Source organism: Labeo rohita, chromosome 1 (assembly GCF_022985175.1).
Source record: "Labeo rohita strain BAU-BD-2019 chromosome 1, IGBB_LRoh.1.0, whole genome shotgun sequence".
In the NCBI taxonomy this organism is placed as follows: domain Eukaryota; kingdom Metazoa; phylum Chordata; class Actinopteri; order Cypriniformes; family Cyprinidae; genus Labeo; species Labeo rohita.
Genome location: NC_066869.1, coordinates 21,384,636 through 21,404,953, shown reverse-complemented (window position 1 = coordinate 21,404,953; position 20,318 = coordinate 21,384,636). Strand labels below are relative to the sequence as shown.

The following is a 20,318-nucleotide window of genomic DNA, read 5'->3' as shown; positions in this document are numbered from 1 at the left end:
ATTATGTCCCTTTTTACAATACATAATGTAAGTCTCAGGTGTCCCCAGAATGTGTCTGTGAAGTTTCAGTTCAAAATACCCCACAGATCATTTGTCATATTTATCACAGAAGCAGAAAAACTCTGTTTTCGGCCATGTCCATTTAAACGCAAATGAGCTTATGCTCCCTGCCCCCTTTTCCAGAATATGACTGTGCCTTTACAGCTTGTACCTCAGGTACTCTGCTAAAAAACATCTGTTTGGTTTTGATTGTCATGTCTATCGGATTGAAATCCTACGTTTTAAACCATATTAAGTTTAAACTTCTGATATACTGATATACATCCGAAGCATGCACACAGAAAAAGGCTGTCACACAGCATGTGAGTGCTAAACTAAGCTCTCTTTCACGTCTTATTGTGCCTATACTGTCAAACACACACCAGTTTATGTTAAAAACACGAGTTACAAAAACAGTTGGTTATGTCTGTGAAGGTAAACAACTGGGAAAGAAATCGCATGTTTATATTAGATCTATGTGGCACCAGTATAATATATAGTACATAATGGAATAAATCCACTGTTCTCATCTCCTCTGAGTCTGGAATTCGTCAGTGCAGCCAAAGATAGAACAGTTAGCATGCTTGGCTTGAACTTCTGCCATGGTGTTAGTAGGGCCCTATGATTTCCACGATGCGGAAAACGCGGACGGAATCGCAGAATCCAGTCATAAAAATGGAATTTACTGAATAATGCCGAATGTCATGGAATTTGTCAAAGTTTGAAAGAATTAATCAAAAGTAGGTCATTACTTTTAAATCAAACCGCAATATGGACTAGCATCTGTAAATATTACGACTCAAAAATACCATTTAAATGTGACTCCTGCATGTTCTGCATGTCTCTGTTTTAATGAATGGAGCAGATGAGCGGTTTTGTTTACTACACAAACTGAAGCGTGCGCGACGCTCACGGTAATTTCAGCGTCTGTCGTCTCACTAAACGAGGACATAATACTTGAACAATATCTGCTGAGAATCACTTCAAGAGCATTTGACCATTCCATTGTAGGTAAACTAGCGTTATATCATATACACACAGAAATGTAAAGGTAGACACGGCAACCCGTTAAAATAAAAGTCCGGTTTAACTTCAAGACATTGTGCCAGAAATATATTACTACTATTATTACTACTAAAATAAAACATTTATTAAAATTTAAAATGGAAAAAAAAAATGAAATCCAGAAAAATTAATTGTTGTTGCTTGCAGAATTAAGGGGTGATTAAGGGGTGGTAATATTATAATAAAGTCCCTTCTATGTCACAGGGGAAACAAATTCTGACCAGCTCATTTTTTCACAAGCTTGCAGAGAAAAGCTTACCATAAAAATGATTAGGTTGTTCTTTTTCACATTTTCATTGTTAGCTGGTACGAAAGAAATGTACACCTGCTCCCTACCACTTGTATATGTTGCATTATTGTTATTGTTATTGCGTATAGTCTATTAGTCTTTTTTTGAATTTATGCAATATACTGGAGCCAAAACTGAGCAGGGAGTCTAGAATATTTAACTGCGTTCCTGAACATGTAACTTACATAGCTGTAACTCTTAAAAGGGATAATGCTAGTTGTGAAAGACCGTGCATGGCGCCCTATTTACAAATGATAGGAATTCATTAACAAACATGTTTAACTATCAAAAAGTTTTTGTGAATCCAGAAGAGAGTTTGCGGGAAGATATGTTTTACGTGCAAATTAATCTGAATTTACTCAAATATTTACACAAGTTTAATGAATGAGGCCCTTTGTGTGTGAAGACACACTTTAAATGTTGGCTGGAAAAAAAAAACCTTGTTTGAAATTTTTAGAAGAAAAGAAAGACCTGAAGTTTAAAGGTTCATAAGCCTTTAAATGAACTTCAAATTCTGAATTTTGGCCAACCTTGCACTGAATGCCTGGGGATTCCTACAGTAAGATGATGTTAAAAATGTCTATTAGGCCAAATAAAATTTGTGACATCAGAAGAAAGAAGGACAACATCCAACATGGGTTCCTCTGTGTATTGAGGTGAGTTTGACAGCAATGTGGAAAAGAAGGATGTGTTGTTTGTGAACTCGCGAGATGAGTGTTGCTTGGGGAATGACAACTTGATGATGTGGCCTTGCTCGCTGACATTGTGAAGGAAAAGCAATAAAACTAGTGTTAGCCCAAAGACAATGCCCACATTCAGACACACACACACACATACAACTTACATGTTAAAATGTGTCACCTAGACACAGGCAGACAGATAGGCAGGTCGACAGATATAGTCTGGGAGGATATTGGTCTCACACCCTCACTACAAACAAGAGTGTTGGAATGTTCAGTCCCACAAGTCTTCTAGAACACCTTCATTCTGAGAGTGAATTTACTGATGGCCCGAACTTATATCAAACGTGTAGGCAGTTGAAGCATGTCAAATCAATAGCAATCAATATGCTGGACATACCTCAATAAACAAGATTGATATTTCTTCCGAAAAGAGATATGGAAGGCCACGGAAGTGCGATTTATATGACTGAAATAATTCAAGAGGAGATGAGGTCATTTCATGTTACGCTACACGATAAGATGACACGCCATATATAACACTTCAGAAGTGTGGTGAATGACATATATACTGCCAATCCATATAGAATGCAATAATACGCTCCCTCTTTTACCAAAAAGATAGCCAGCTAAAAAACATAAATCAGCTCTGATATTGTACAACATGGACCTCAAAAAAGGCCTTGGCTTCTATAGCTTTTAGTTAAATATTCTGCAACAAACATTTTGATTTCCGCTGTGAGCGCAGGGTGCATGATATTTTGCATTACTGTAGTGATTTAAGCAAAAATCTTTGCAAAAAGTGGATAAAATTGGGCTGTGGTGCTCATAATCTCTTTTCCAGGCTTTGTATAGCATCCCGGGGGGCTGCGTACATATTCCCGAACGAGGTTTCTGTACCTGGGTTGGTGAAGAGACATGGGAAACTTTCACAAAGAAGCCTTGGACACGCTGCCAGGAAAAGAAGCTGCATTTGCATTTGGCAAGAACCAAGCAGTCAGCTCAATATCCCTGTCCAATCTCTTCTCCTCACTCGGTTCAGGAAGGTTTAGCATTGGCCTAGGCTCGTACTGGTCTCAGCTCAATGGCTGTTCCAGAAACATATGAGTGGGTACACTGGCTTCCTGTAATCCCTGAACAAATGACCTTGACTTCAAGGCAAAGCAGCATGAAGGGGAAGATGTGAAAGCCAACCCAAAAGGTGCACTGACTAGCACAGCATCACATGAAGGCCTTAAGAATGTAGTGGTATCCGATGAATCCTAATGAGTGTCCCACACACTCAAGGTTACAATGTCCACTCTGAAAAGAATTACATACTCAAAGAACAAGACGTGCTGATTTTACACAAGTGACACTGTGAGGACAGCCAAAATTCAGCCTCAGCCAGTTTCAAGTGTGATTTAAGAGTTCAAAATCACTCAAATACATTTCAGGCCTATGGATGAGTGAACTGCTTCATAATGTAGAGCAGAAACAGCTGTTGTCTTTTATATGCGCTACCATTCAAAAGCTGAAATGGTTTTGAAATAAGTTTTTTATGCTCACCAAGGCTGCATTTATTTGATCAAAAATAGAGTAAACGTAGTAATAGCGTGACATATTATTACAATTTAAAATACTTGTTTTCTTTTTTAATACGTTTTGATATGTAATTTATTCCTGGGATGGCAAAGCTGAATTTTCAGCAACTATTACACCTGTCTTCAGTGTTACATAATCCTTCAGATTATTTTAATACGCTGATTTGGTGCTCAAAAAACATTTCATACGCTGTTCTTCTGTAGCAAGCGAAAATTCTTTACTCTTTAATCAGTGCTACTTTGCTAAATTAATGCATTAATTTCTTTACAAACATTCTTACAGACCTCTTACTTTTGAATATGTAAGTCACATTTTGAAGGCACTTCTATAGACCAAACCTCTCTTATAAAAAAAATTGGGGGGAAAGGTATGATTGTTTACACTGTACATAATATTCTGCTGCATCCTGACCAGAAGTAGTATGTATAAGGAATCGAATGCATTCTTTGCGCAAAGTAGCACCATTCCTTTTGAATATCGCTTGAAGAGCCGGTTTTAGACAGCAAAACCTTTTAAAAGACCCTCTCTGCTGTACTGCATAAGAACAGCGTGAGACCAGGCAGCTTTAAAAGACGGCTGCTGGTGGGGGTCAGCATCCAAACCTCTTATTAACAATACTCAGCCTCAGCAGAGTCTTTCCACCCAAAATCACTTCCACTTCAGGAGTTCTTTGCACATTTGAAGGACAATACGCACCGGAAATGCTGAAAGAGATATTTTTTTTTATGGAAAAAAAAAACTCCTGTTAAAATTGACTTTTTTTTTTTTTTTTACTTGAGTATTTGTCAAATAAGATGGAACTACATGGCAGCCAGCCAATCTGAATACAGCTTGATAGTTTGAGAACAACACACTTGCCATTTCTGCCCTGCAAACAAGACAGATATATGTGGGAAGCAAAGTAGCACAAGAATTGTTTTCAGAGAATATATATCTTGAATTAAGTACATTTTTCTCACCCCAACTGTTCTCAACTCTTTATTTTATTATTTTTTTCTTTTTTTTTTTTTTTTTTGTGGTTAAAACATTTATCTTACATCTTTAGTTAATTCCTTAAATAAGAAACACTGTGGGTGGTCTTTGAACATGCCATTTAAGACTGAGATGTTTTAATAATTAAAGAACAGTCTGTCTTAGACAGCTATGTAAAAACAACTCAACTAAACTCAACTTCAGTGCAACTCTAATGTCTGTTATTCAGAGAACGACACTAGCTGAGATTAAGGGGTTTTGCTCTTTGGCCTATAAATAACTAAATACGTTCAACACACAGAAAGAGAGACAGATATTGATTTTGGGTAACCTCTGTGAAAGGGTTTGGCTCCTCTGCAGGAATAAGAGGACCAAAAGCCCAGGTCTGAGAAACTAGGCATGCACTAGTAAACCCACTGCTGTGTCTGTTTAATCCACTCTAATCCTAAAGTCTACAAACTCCGGCCCAAAACAGGCATACATTTGAAACTTTCAGAGATCAAAAAGTGGGATTTTGTTGTGTGGCTGTTTGTATGAATATCCTCCATCCATTTCTGACTCCAGATGACTACAATATGCAATGAAACTATGTTCAAAATAAGCCATAAAAAAGCTCCCTAGTAATCCTAAATCATTCTAAGTCCCCTCTCAAGATCCAAAAAGAGAGAAAAAAGGAAATAAAGGATAGGAAAAGCAGAGGCTGGGCAAGATAAAGGGTGTGCCTGTAAAGACAGCCAGGAATGAAGAGAATAGATTGATACAGCAATTTCGCTCTATTCAACTGCAACGAATACATATCCATATATTAGCCATCCCTGCTCCCTGTGTACACTAGCAATAACTGTTTAAACATGAAAACTACAACATCCAGTTGACCAGTTGAACACATGTATAATCTCATTATTTCTCCATTTTTGGCAGTTCTTCCAGAATTTTTTATAAACATGCATTCTCTTTTTCAACCAGATATCCACTCAACACCGTAACAGGTGTGTGCGAGTGTGTTTGGTCTAGGTTGTGTACTGGCCTTTCCGTAAAGATTATTTATTCCATGTCACTGTGCTGACACAAGATGATTTAAGGAGGACAGGAAGCGCATCTGACATGCCCCACTGGTGGTCTGTCAGGTGTGCACGCTAATTTGACAGGTACTTTTGTACTACAGATTAATCTAATAGCAGGGGGTTCTCTCCATTTTGGATTCTCCATCATTTTGACACAGGAAGTGACATAGTAGAAGATGTGACTGGGTCATGAAATGAGACATCACTGACAAAGAGATTATTTCCTGGCAGCCCTGAGCTACAATAACCACTTATATGAAAGTACGAGGCAAGGTCATGAACTGACAACACACTACACACACACACACGTGTGTGCACACATAATAACTACACCTAATCTCTATTCTAAAATCCAGAGGGGCAAAGACACATTGCAAAAATAATAAAAGATGACAACTTCTTTGCTACAGACACTTTGCGTTTGTGTGTGCGAGAGAGAGTATGTGTGTGTGTGTGTGTGTTCAAGCCAGAGGGGGGTCTTTTCCCAGAACACTTCCATCAGCAACCTGAAATGATTGTGGGCAGGTATGAGAAGGGAATTTTTGAAAACAGCAAAGAAAAGAAAAAAGGGAGAGAGCAAGGAAGCAAAAAAAAACACAAGAAGGGAGGGGAGCAAAATTAATAAAGAACAGAATAAAGAGAGGAATAAGAAAAACAGGAATTTAAACCAATGGATTGAAGAAAGGAAAGAAAATAAGGAAGGGATGGAAGGAAGGCCGAAAGTAAATAAAAGAATGAAGTAATTAAGGAAAGAAATGAGGTAAGGAAACAACAAAGTAGAAAAGGAATAGTAAAATTAGGGAAGGACTAATAGAATTAAGGAAGAAATGAAGGAAAAAAGGAAAATTAGATGATAAAAGAAAGAAAGAAATAAAGAAAGGAAGGAAGGAAGGAAGGAAGGAAGGAAGGAAGAAAGAAAGAAAGAAAGAAAGAAAGAAAGAAAGAAAGAAAGAAAGAAAGAAAGAAAGAAAGAAAGAAAGAAAGAAAGAAAGAAAGATTATGAAAGCACGCAAACAATAAAGGAAGAAGGAAATAAAAACAATGAAGCAGGGAAAACAGGAAGGAAGAACTGGAGGATATAACAGGAACAAAGCAGGGAAGAAAAAGGAACAAAGGAAGAGGAAAGAAAAGAAAGGAAATAAATAAGGGACTGAAATGAGGAGGAAAGAACTAAGGAAGGAGGAAGAAACCACTGAATCAAAAGGGAGGAAAGCAATGAAGGAAAGAATGGAACAAAAGAAGAAAGGAAGGAAATGAGGGAGGAAACAATGGTTCAAGGAACAAAGTAACAAAGAAAAGCAGGAAGGGAGGAAAAATATTACAAGAATACTGCAGAACAGAGGAGTGCTGATGATGGGTATTTTCACAGTGGGTTCCTTTGAGTAGATAAGATGGTCACTGAGAAGGTCACCACACACTCAACCAATACCAATCCTCACTGAGATACAGTATCAATAAAGAGCTTTGAGTGCAATGAAAGACTTCAGCAAGTCTGGTGTGTGACTACCAAACCAAAGACGATGTGAAAGAAACAACATGAATCACACTTGTTTTCAGGCGGAGAGCGATTTCTGGTGTGGTGCAACACTGCCCCCTACTGTTTACTGTGTGACGTGCACAGTTTGACCAATGGTGTGTGCTGGCCAGACACAACTGCGTCACTCCATAAGATACCTTGTAAAACCAGTAAACACTTCTAATAAGCCTCAGCATGACAACATGACATCACAATAGGCCTCTGAAGTGAATATTACTGCGTATACAATCATCTTAAAAGTAAATAATATCAGCAGCAGCAATATCAATCGAAATGCATTCTATCTCCTCTCTTCTGCACTAATGAGAAAAGAAAACAGGCACTTTAATGGAGAGAAGCCTACATGCTCAAGACACTGATTTGTTTTTAAAACCGAAGCACGCTGGTAAACAAATGGCCGTATGGGGGATAGACAGTTTCTTTGATGCTCTGTTCAATTTGCTCAGAGACGACATCCTGCAGGTCAAAACTGAAAAAGAAATACTCTGAGGAAAACATCAGCCATGAATGTGTGTGTGTGTGTGGATGGTACACTATAAAGGCTGCTGCAATAACTCTCAATGCTTGTCCATGAGCCTGATGTAAAGCCTTAATGTTGACTGAGCAGGCTGCTATGTGTTTGACTGCATTTGTAAGAGAATAACTTTGAAAGGCTCACGGTGAACTTCATTTCCCTTTTTAAAAAATAAATAAATAAATAAATAAATACAAATAATACTTTCACTCAGCAAAGACATTAAATTGATCAAAAGTGACAGCAATAAATACAGTTAAAGACAAAAGTTTACATACGCCTTGCAGAATCTAAAAAATGTTATTTTACCAAAATAAGACGGATCATTCAAAATACATGTTTTATTTAGTACTTACCTGAGTAAGATAGCTCACATAAAAGTCGTTTACATATAGTCCACAAGAGAAAAAAATAGTTGACCCTGTTCAAGTTTACATACACTTGATTTATAATTAAGCATTTTTGTGTATTTGAACCCTTTTCAACAATGACTGTATGATTTTTTGCACTAAGGACAACTGAGGGACTCATATGCAACTATTACGAAGGTTCAAACGCTCACTGATGCATCAGAAGGAAACCCGATGCATTAAGAGCCAGGGGGTGAAAACTTTTTGAATTTGAGGATCAGGGTAAATTTAACTTATTTTACCTTCTGGGAAACATGTAAGTATCTTCTGAAGGGCAGCACCAAATGAAAAATAAGAAAACTGTACACATTCTGTTAAAACGTTTTCACCCCTGGCACTTAATGAATTGTGATTCCTTCTGAAGCATCAGTGAGCCTATAGTTCATACAAGGAATGCATTTAGTTGCATATGAATCCCTCAGTTGTCCTCAGTGTGAAAAGATGGATCTCAAAATCATGCAGTCATTGTTGGAAAGAGTTCAAATACACAAAAATTCTGAAAGACCAAAGAATTTGTGGGACCTGAAGGATTTTCAGCAGGCAGACAGTTTAACTGTTCAGGACAAACAAGGGACTCATGAACAACTATCACTAAACAAAAAATACACAGCTGTGGATCATTCCGGTAACAACACAGTATTAAGAATCAAGTGTATGTAAACTTTTGAATGGGGTAATTTTTATGAATTCAGTTATTATTTTCACTTGTGGACTATATGTAAACGTCTTCTATGTGAAATATTTTAATTAGGTCAGTACTAAATAAAAAATAACATGCACTTTTATGATCCCACTTATTTTGTTAAAATAATTAACATTTTGCAGATTCTGCAAGGTGTATGTAAACTTTTTGACTTCAACTGTACATACATACCCACCTACATAAACAAATAAATGCTGTTATTTTAGACTTACTGTCGAAATAAGCAGCAAAAGGTTTCTGAAGGATCACTGCAGACTGGAGTAATGTAATGTCTGCTGAAAATGCAGCTTTACTATCATGACAATAAATTACATTTTAAAATATGTTATAATAGAAAACAATTCTTTTAAATTGTATTTTTTTAATGCAGCCTTGGTGAGCATAAGAGACTTTTTAACAGTAATGTATTTAATAATAATAATAATAATAATAACATTTAACATTTATTTATAATTATAATTACAACTGCCTCCAGATTTGTGTGTGTGTGTTTTTCCACCGAGCTTGTTGAAATGCTTTCAGGGATTGCCTTTACTGAAGAATACATTTATAATGCCTTAAATCACTTGGATTTGGCACAGAGCTAATGTCTCTCTTTGTCCCTCAGACCTGTAAACTTCCACACGACAGATTTGATAAACATCCCAATAGCCCCACAAGTCATTTCCACAAAAGCTATAAAGGCTGCATGAACTGCAAAAATCGCCAACTTACTCTCTGATCCAAGTTCCAAGTCAAATTTTGTAACACGCTGTTTAGAAACCCAATAAGATCACAGTATTTTAAGCTTTGGATCAACAAACAAGAATTACAAGTTCTTTATCTTCATTTACTCAGCCGTTTTGTCTTTTCTGTAAGACTTTAAAGCAATGTCCTGGGTTCAATACCAGCTAAGCTCTATCGACAAAATCCGAGGTGCTGTCAATTACCACAGAAAGTAATTTGGAATCATCCCCCAGTCTGTAAAAACAAGCGAAAATCAAGTTAACAGTTACACACTTACAAAGGAAGATTTTGGGACTAGGCACTGCAATGGTAAATATATTATACAAACCTGTCTTAAACATGTCCTATATATTTTGGATATAATATAAAATAAGAAAACTGGAAATGGAGACATTACGTATTAGATGTCATAATGAAATTGACAAAGTATAACATGAGTAGTAGGCTATTATTTACAGTGAATGTTTTGTAGAAACTACAAAGAAAATGCCAGTATCTTCCAGCCTGTCGCCATCATGCAAATATGAATGATCAGACATACAGTAGTAGTTATTTCCAGGTTTCTGCATTTCCACAGCGTGCCACAGATTGCAGTGTGCCCTAACACAGGTAAAACCTGACCCTTTACACACACACAGCTAACTTCAAAACAGGTCAGACTGAATATCAAAGCAGAACATTCCCCAGAAGATGACACAAATTTTCACACAGAATTTTCAAACAGATGTTTAATTTCTGTCAGGATGTATCTACCCACATGCATATTCACTCTGATAAATGAGAGTGTGAATGCTGGTGAGCTGTGTGCCTGAGCTTCATGAGAAATGCAGGAGGTTTGGGAGACAGAGATTCATTAGCGGGACGTCTCCACACTTCACACCCGTCTCGCATCTCCAGCTGTGATTCCTCTTCCAGAAATCAAATGTATCATTGACAAAAACAGTCTAATGCTGTCCAACAGGTGTGAGAAAACCTCCTTACACTGACTATCAAGAAACAGTGACCTCAAAAAAGCTACAAGTAAACTGAGTATAGGGAAGAAATGGTGAGATGGAGAGGAGATTTAAGAACACAGGAAAATCCATTTTTGTACATTTTGAGGAATTTTGTAACAAAATCACACAAACAATGGAACAGGCTTTCCAAAGACCACCAACTTTCCATTGTCCCCTGTCTTCCTTTGTCAAACAGGTAGGTATGTTCCAAATGCCACTGGCTCAGCCAGAAGTCACAGATTGCCAGCCATTAGGTGGTTTACTTATGGTAATGTTGAGCTAAGCCAACTAAGCTAACAGTGTTGAGCTAAGCTAACAGATTTCACAGATATGTGGTAAATAATGTAGTGTTAATCACACTGTAATTTAGTTAAGCTATGACACTAATATTTAGTGAATAAAATATATATCTATTTACAATCAACATAAGCAAAGCAGTGTTTAGACAGAGACACAGTATAGCTCTTTATACTACACTCCATCATATTGTACTAAAATAAAAGTATTTTAGAACACTGGTCTTCAAATTACTCAAGTTATCTAAAGCTTAAGTTACCTTATAGTTATAGTTACCAACAGTTGACAGGTGTTGACAAGTTACAATAATATATTGAATATGGCTTCAGGCTTACTGTTTTACCTACATCGTTGTCTGTTAAATTTTCTACATTTAAAAGTAAAAAATAAAAAATATTACTCATACCCAATTGCAACTGAAAACTACTTTGCACGACTATGAAAAAAATATTTAGGAGCACCAGTGTGAGTGACCCGATCAGCATATTTGTGTTTGCCCTGAGGGGAGCTTCAAAGGTTTCTATGTGTTTTTGCAACTTTCAGTAATGTATCACAGACATATCAGACGAATCCTTCCATAAATAAAGTGTAGAGAGCGTGTAAATAAGAGATTCATTGTGCAGTGTAGAGAGCTTTGTTGATTATAATGGAACTTTGTGAGATTGCAATGAACTAAGATGAGTGACAGCTTTTAATGATGTTTAAGAGAGTTTGTAAATTAAATATTGATTTAATACAACAGTTAATAAACAAGAAGTTAATATTAAGTGACTTACATTGTCTGACTATAACACTATTGCCTGATTTTGCTCTATTTCTTCCTCAAAAATAAGTTGAAACAAGTCACAACTGAGCCACTGCACATCTCCATTCAAACACAGCAGTGTTTTGTTTATTAATGAACGTGCATTTTTAAACGAATCTAGTTAGTCGATGATTCAATTAGCCATTTAAGAAGACAGTCACTTGCTTCATTCCAGAATGAATCAGCCGTTCGAATGAATCAAATGAATGAATGATTCATTAATTAAATCAATAATATGCCGCCACCTACTGGCAGTTTTAGTTTAATTTTGAAGTACCTTTTCAGTTATTTAAATCATTTAATATTTATTTTGAAAATGTTATATTTAAAACGTTAACCTCAACATGAATTTAGGAATTTGAATGCACTCATGCCACCTCTGAGCCTCATTAAACATATGAAAATACACCTACAAGCTACTTTTGTGTTCTTCTGTGCCACCTCTGTAGTTTTTTTCTTCTCTTTTTTTTTAATTGATAAAGTCAGAAAAATGCCATTACAAAGGTAAAAACAAAACTCCCCTGTAAATCTCTTTAAGGAGTCAAATATCACCTTGTAATGGGAAGACTAATTTTAAATTAAATTAAATTAAATTAAATTAAAGAAATAAAATCTTAAGATTATATGTAAAACTTAAACGTAAAAAACAAATTAGAAATGTTGCATTGGTAACTAAATACTAAGGTTTTTTTTTTTCATAAAATTGTATTGTATAAAACATACAATTACTAAAACTTAAAATAAAATTAAAATGAAAACTGCAAATATAAAAAGCTAAATCTAAATATTAATAAATGCAATAATAGTACATAAAATAATAATAAAAACAACACTGACCCAAAAACAGCCACTGAGTGTCACTGCTATACAGAGAACTCAGCTCAGACAAAAATGTTTTTAGAAAGTATAACTGTGTTCTCAACTACCCCATCTAGTAATTCACATTAGTTCAAATGTTCCTTAAAATTTTGCAATATTTTGTAAACACAATGCAAATAAAATGACAATGAAATTGTCCAAAGTTAAGGGATGCTTTAGAATTAACCAACAAGGCAATTTCTTGGTCGCACTATGTCCTAGTAGTACACCAGGTGATGTGCTCTCTGAAGAACTCCTCTCAGAAAAAAAATAAAAAATAAAAAATCCAATTTACGTTTCATATTGAATAAACATCTTTAATATATCACATGAGGAAATGCTTCAGCTTTTGTTGTCTAGATGCACCATTGTGCTAAATTGAAATGCAGTTGTTTTTTAGTTACGTTTATTAATTAAAATCTCTCTTGATGAATGTCTTTCCAATGCTGCACAGCATTGCCTCCAGGCAACATAAACAGCAAAACAGCTTATTCTAAACTACTAATGTTATGAGTCTTCATCTCATTTAGGTGTACAAATAGATTTGATACCATTTATACACATACTTTTGACCATTTAGTGTGTCAAATATGCACCTGTAATATCCAGCACCTTTTGTCAATCACTATTTAATCATATCATTTTGAAAAAAGTCTTGGTGAAGATACACAGAGGGCAGACAAATACTATTCAAAACATTATGATTAATCTCAAAACAAACAACAGCACCTACACACTTTCAAAAATTGCTGTAACATTGTAAACAGCAGTCCTTATGATTACCTTCATAACCACTAGATGGCAGCCTAATATTCCAAATATAGTCTCTCCCAGGAAGTTAATAGTTCTGTAATGGTTTCTCATTAATGCTTTTTTAAGATTGTCTTTTGAAGGGCTACTTAAAAGGTTTTAAAGGGAAAAATAGAGCATATAAATAAAGTAGTGAGATGTGGAGTGAAGGACCTACTGATTTTAAAATTGTGATACAATATGGTTACTGTCAAAAAGTTGCATTTACAGATTCTAGTGCTTGGAAGTATACATTTTTAAACATATATTCTCCGTCTAGATTTATTCAGTTTTGTTTTGCCAATGACGTGAGTTTGGGACAGGATTTCCTTTTTATCAGACTATGGCGCCAAACAGCCAGTGTTTACACCTTCCAGAGACTACAAATATTTATAAACGGCTTCCTCAAAAGTTGACACTGTAAACTTCAAAAGGAGAAAGTTTGAAACATTGAAAAACAATGAACCAATTGCATCAATTTGCAGATGGTGTGACTGCACACTAAACATGCTGCAATAAACAATATTTGAACCCTGAGTGTACTCACATCAAACTCGTTGAGAGCGGCGGCCAGCTCGCCGATGCCAGCGTGCCCGTGCTTCTCATCAGTGGGTGAAGTGGCCTGGGCAGAGCTGGAGATGCCCCCAATGGCCTCTTGGACCTGTTTGAAGACGTAGTCGCGGTTGGCACGTGTAGCAGCCACGTCGGGATGGCGCAGGAAGGCCTGGGAGGCAGTATAGAGCATAGTGGCGTTCTTCTTAAGAGCCCCTCGAGCCGCCGCCATCTCGTCCCTGCACTGAGGGTCCTTCAGCTCCTAGCACACACATAAACAAATATCTATATTAGATCTGTCACCTTTACAAATGCACAGATCTAATATACTGATACATCATATTTTCTCCCAAATGTTTATAATATTTCAAACATAACTGTCTGTGTTTTATGTAAATAGTCAGCACACAGGGCTTTTTTCAATAATAATAATGTGTGCATTTGACCATTTTTTCATTAGGTAATAGCTAGTTAAATTCTAATAGTAGTTAGATAACTTAAGCAACCATTCACTAGCATTTACATTTACCTTAAATTAAGTATAGTCATTTGTGTTCATAAAAGTGTCTTTAGATAAACCAATTATTAAACCCAGAATGAGTTTCAATGAAAAATGTATCTACCCACTCCCTGGATATACAAGTGCAACTGGTTGCCTTGTATACAGTATTCTGCAGTTTTATTACTGACAAAGCTTATTTTGGGGGGTTTATATTGAACAGTTGCTGGCATTTACTGATCCATTTATTGTGCATACTATGAACAACATAAGATAACATTAGGATAAGTAATTATGACAATAGTAGAACGAAAAAAAAAAAAATTCATTAATGCAGGACTACTGTATATGTATTCTGAATAATGTGAGCAATCCCCATTCCCTCCAAAATTAAACAAAGAAAAACAGTCAGTGTAACAACATCATACGTTAATATTTACCGGAAAATGACGCAAATATACTAGATGCTGCTATTTGTCCCGCTTAAACCTACTCAAATAGGATGACAGCGCCGGTTTGTTTGGAGCTATTTGTGACCCTGGACCACAAAACCAGTCTTAAGTCGCTGGGGTATATTTGTAGCAATAGCCAAAAATACATTGTATAGGTCAAAATTAATGATTTTTCTTTTATGCCAAAAATCATTAGGATATTAAGTAAAGATCATGTTCCATGAAGATATTTTGTAAAATTCCTACTGCAAATATATCAAATCTTAATTTTTTGATTAGTAATATGCATTGTTAAGAACTTCATTTGGACAACTTTAAAGGTGATTTTCTCAGTATTTTGATTTTTTGCACCTTCAAATTTCAGATTTTCAAATAGTTGTATCTCGGCCAAATATTGTCCTATCATAACAAACCATACATCAATGGAAAGCTTATTTATTCAGCTTTCAGATAGATTATGTATAAATCTCAATTTTGAAAAATTGACACTTATGACTGGTTTTGTGGTCCAGGGTCACATTTGAGCGATACATGAACCACGTGACCGCGTGGCGGCAAAACGAGACCTAAGTTTGCTACAAGTATTTCTTTTTCAACGGCTCTGAGTGCAAAAAGCTGTGAAATTTGAACTATGATAGCTGACGCGGATACAGCATTGAGTTGTCCGTGGCTTATAGTATTTAATAACTATTCTTAACATAAAGCACGTCCCGCTTTTGATATTTTCACTCTCATGTATGTTAATCTATGGATGTATCGATCTAATGCATGTTACTCTTGTCGTACATAACGTCAAACTGTCCTGACTATACATAGATAGATAGATAGATAGATAGATAGATAGATAGATAGATAGATAGATAGATAGATAGATAGATAGAAGCTAAATGACTGTTCTAACCACAACCTCAAAACACACTTGGTTCAAAGTCATTATGAATCACGTACATATTTTCAGCTCAAAAAGGTTAAATGCAACAGTTTACATTCCTATCATGAAACAGTTTTCACGTATTAAATGTATAGTTACAGCTAACTAACGTACTTACATAATTGTAGTCGCTCTCTTTGACCGTTAACACCGGTCACTCGGCTCCTGTGTGAAGAGTTAATAAAGCCCGCCTTTTTTATTTGAGTGACCGTCATTTTGACGCTGACAAATTCTGTCAGACAAACACAGATTTTTGGACCGCTGAGGCAGCTTAGCTGACAAAGTTTTATTGCCGTTGACGCGTTGTAAACTATTTTCTGCACTAAAACAGTTATTAATATTATTTTGGTTGTTGCTTTCTGCTGCTGCCTCGTCCCTGACGTACGTTCGTGCGCGCCACCGCCGTCTTTTTACGTAGTCGCAAATCCTACCAGTCAGTGTACTTTGATGTCAAAATGCATACCTGCTACGCAAAATACGTACAGGTTGGCAAGAATCGAAAACTACATTAAAGCAGCAGATTAAATGGTCTTATGAATTTATGGGCCCTTAAGGAAAATTTTCATTACATTAAATTAATTTTCAAATTTAACTGATAGTTGCTAAGCAATTATCCATCCCATAATCACGCACGTGCGAAAAAAAAAGTCAAAAACCCTTCATGCATTCAAAGTTTTGTGAGTTTCACCATATGGCTAAAACTCTGTATAGTCATAAACATTCTTACAAAGATAACCAAATCATTATAATAATTTTTATTTTATTTTATAAAATGATTTAATAAACATATGCATGCACATGTCTACATAGAATCAACTTTATTTATGTTAAGGCATGAGTGACTCCTGCTGGTGACATTCACCTTCAGGCCAAACTCTTTTCAGACAGGAGAAACCTTGATGTGTGCACGTCTGAGTGGAACAGTGTTGCCAAGTCTCTGGTTTTCAAAGAATTGGGTTACTTTTATACTGCTGCCATGGTCTTTTTTTAAAGAATGCAATTGGGCTTATTTTGAATATCAATTGGGCAGGTTTTGTTACACAGACCTGGCAACCCTGGAGTGGAAGTCCACAGTTTCCGAAGAGTGGAGGGAATATTAAGCCGCTTTTCCACTATCGGGCCGAACCGTTCTCTTTGCTTAACCGTTCCATTCCGTGCCGATCCGGGCCAGTCAGCACGGATATGGTTTCATTTTCTACTGTGGTGCTGATAAAACGGAACTCTTTGGAATGTAAACACAAATGCGTCAGTCGTTGCCTTGGTAAAGCAATTGTAATATAAACAGCGATATGGACGATGATCAGATATTTTTGTTTTTGGGGCTACTTCGTTAAATAACAGAAAAAAAAGGACACAACTCTTGGTGCAAGAAATAAAATAAACAGAAGCCAAGGCCGAGAACGGTTTGTAATCGTGCTGTGCCATACCAGGCTCAGGTGGAAACACAACTGGAACCGTACCTGACTGTATTGTTTGGTGACCGTTTTATAAAAGCAGTAAGAGACTAAGCTGTTTTGTCACAGCTAAAGGAGTCGTAAGCACTTTGCTTCCCGTCCCTTCAGCTGTGACTTATTCACAATACAACATGGTCTGTTGTACCTTATTTTTTATGTATAGATCAACAGATAAATAAAATTGTGATATTTAATAATACCTGCTGTCTGCGAGCAGCAACATAGTTGAGTTTGACCATCTCCTTCCCAAACTCCTTAAAGCGGTTGGCCAAGTCCTGCTCATTGGTGGCATTCTTAACAGCTTCTAGAGCTTCTTCCACCTGTAAATCAACACACACATACACACAAACATCCTACTGTTTAAATAATATCTATAAAATGAAAGGTAGTAGAAAAGTTCCATAAAGCACTTTAACTGATGTGGTTGAGTGACGTTTAACTTTTGTAGTGTTTATTACTGGTTCTCCTGGGGCACATATATTTCTGACAGTTTTCACTCTCCATAATGAGACTAGCGGAAGAACAAGGAGGTGTTTTGTCCCTTGTGACACATCTAAAAGTTTCTCAGCCACATCCTACACTCTAAAAGTTTTCCTTTCACAACCATTAAGTTTCACAGATCTTAGTTCTCAAATTTGTTTAGTGATTATATAACAGAGAGGCCGCTGGGTAAACAAAAAAGTGGTTTAAACAACCTAAACTTTAAAAAAAAAAAGGAAGAATTGTGTTTGCTGCCTTAGTGCCAGTGGGGAACAAAAATTGAAAGAAAACAGAATAGTGCAACTAGAAGCAAAGGATTATGGGTGTGAAAATTAAGATTCAAGAGCAAAAAGACTAAATTCAGCCAATCTGAAAACAGCCTTATCTACCCCATAAATACAAATGCAAAATATGGAGCCTAATTGATGACCGGAGGCAAGAGAAGTGATATTTGAGAATGTTATTTATGCATTTTAATAGTCTGTTGCAAACGTATGCCAGGAGGTTGTCGCTTCAACAATATGTACTATGCAAATAAACAGCACGACTCAAGATAAAGACAGTTTCTTTGTACTGTAATAAATATAACTTCCTGTGCCCTTGAAATGAATCTCCTTGGACATCGAAACAACTGAGAGGCAGGTCTGGCTTGGTCTGGCGAGAGTAGGGAGGTAATAAAATAAAATAAAACAAAAAAAAATATTTTAAAGATTTTAAATGTAAGAAAATTATTATTACTAAATAAATTGTCTATTTATTAATTAATTAATTAAATTAATAAAAAAAAAAAACTTGCTACTGCAGAAAAAATGGCCACTGAGAAATGAATAAGTAGCAAACATACGATCTTGAGATGAGCCAGGAGCCTCATGACGTCAGCCATGTCAGCCAGGATGAGGAGGCGAGTGACGGCAGACAGGAGGGCGCGGGCGGCACGGACCATGGTGCCCCGTTTCACAGAGGAGCAGGGGTCATCGGCGAACTCTGAGGAGGCCACGCGCATCGTGTCACCTGCACAGAGACACAAAACAACCAAGACAAAAGCAAACAACATATGTTTAGAGTTCCACCACACAGCAAATCCCTTGTGCATCTCTAGCATTTTTAATTCGGGAACCAAATAAAGCTGCATGGACATGTCAATGGTTTATTAATAGCTGTGCATCTGTTTACCAGTGAAATAAACTGCGAGTACAGACAAGATTGCCAAGAGTGTTCATTAGTGAAAAGGCACACTTCAGAAAAACAGTGGACAGAGGACTGCTGGTGTTTGGAAAACAATATGCCAGTTTATGTCAAACTGTATTGTCAATGAAATACTAAATTCCTGCTTTTCAGAACATCAACCACAAAAAAAGTAGAGATCAATATGTGGAAAACAAAGCCAATATAAAATGAGAATAAAGACATTTATAGATTGTCACAGGAGTGATGTATGCATTTTCTGTTAATACCTTTCCATGTTGAAAAACCAGCATACTGTATGCTGGTTAGGTATGTTTTAAAGCATGACAGCTGGTTTAAGCTGGTCCTTAGTTGGTTATTAACCGGTTTAAGCTGGTCATGTGCTGCTCCTAAGCAACTCAGGACCAGCTCATAACCAGCTCGTGACCAACTTCAAAACATACCTAACCAGCATATGCTGTTTTTTTCAACAGGGTTAGACAACCATGCACCTCTTTTTATTTAGTACTCTATTTGTCAAAAGTATCATTTTTATATATGTCTGTATATTACTTAGGAGGATGAAAAAGCCCAAAAACCAAATTCAGACTGTAAGAGTGTTACTGTGACATGCTTGCTCAAGTAAAAATGAGCAATTTGTCTCAAGGTTCATTGTTAGAATCTATTAATGACCCTACAGTAAGTGGACTCCCACCTTTCTATCTGAACAGGAGCCGCAGGCGGGACAGAGTTGATTAATGAAAGCTTACAAAAAGCCCGGCTGAGACATTAGCAAATGTCATTGAATCTGAGAATGATATACAGAGAAGAAAGATTGTGGCAAACTGACTTTCTAGAGTCTGGGGAAAGAGAAAACAAGAATTAGTTTTTTGGTTTTTAAGCCTGTACTGGCTCTGTATGCACTGTAAAAAACAATTTGTTGAGTCAACTTAAAATAATTTGTAACCTGGCTGCCTTAAAATTTTAACTTCAGTCAACTCAAAAAAAGCTGGGTTACTTACCCATCTGTTAGGTTTAGCAAACACAAATATCTAAGTTGTTACTTAGTAAAACTTAATATTTCAAGTTGAATAAACTTATTTTAGCTGACTGAACTTTAAAATTTTAGGGCAGCAGGGTAACAAATTATTTTAAGCTGACTCAACAAATTGTGTTTTTTATTTTTTACAGTGTGGGTGAACACTTGCACGCACATAATAAATATGGCTGTACTTTAGTGTACGTGCGTGTTCTGCTAGTTTCTCTCACACACTGAACTGAAACGACAGAATGTCAGCAATTCTTAACAGTGCCTCACTGCTGCCCCTTCACTTTCCAGGGGAAATGTCAGCACTGTCCTCTAACTCTGTGCATGTTGTGGCAGCTCTACCTTCACGGATTACCACAGAAGGTTATAATCTTATTTCCATCCAATAGCTCTTCTTTTTCCCCAGTACAA

General features: G+C 36.4%; 1 protein-coding gene across 1 annotated transcript in view; it reads right to left on the bottom strand.

The window, feature by feature from the left end:
- The window catches only part of ctnna2 (catenin (cadherin-associated protein), alpha 2), a 423,497-nt gene that overhangs the window by 317,169 nt on the left and 86,010 nt on the right, over window positions 1-20,318 (bottom strand). Inside the window, exons 4-6 of the mRNA XM_051107030.1 lie at window positions 18,540-18,706; window positions 17,416-17,535; window positions 13,875-14,141 (exon numbers count right to left, since the gene is read on the bottom strand). Of these exons, the coding sequence (XP_050962987.1) occupies window positions 13,875-14,141; window positions 17,416-17,535; window positions 18,540-18,706 (554 nt within the window). The remainder of the gene's footprint in view (window positions 1-13,874; window positions 14,142-17,415; window positions 17,536-18,539; window positions 18,707-20,318) is intronic.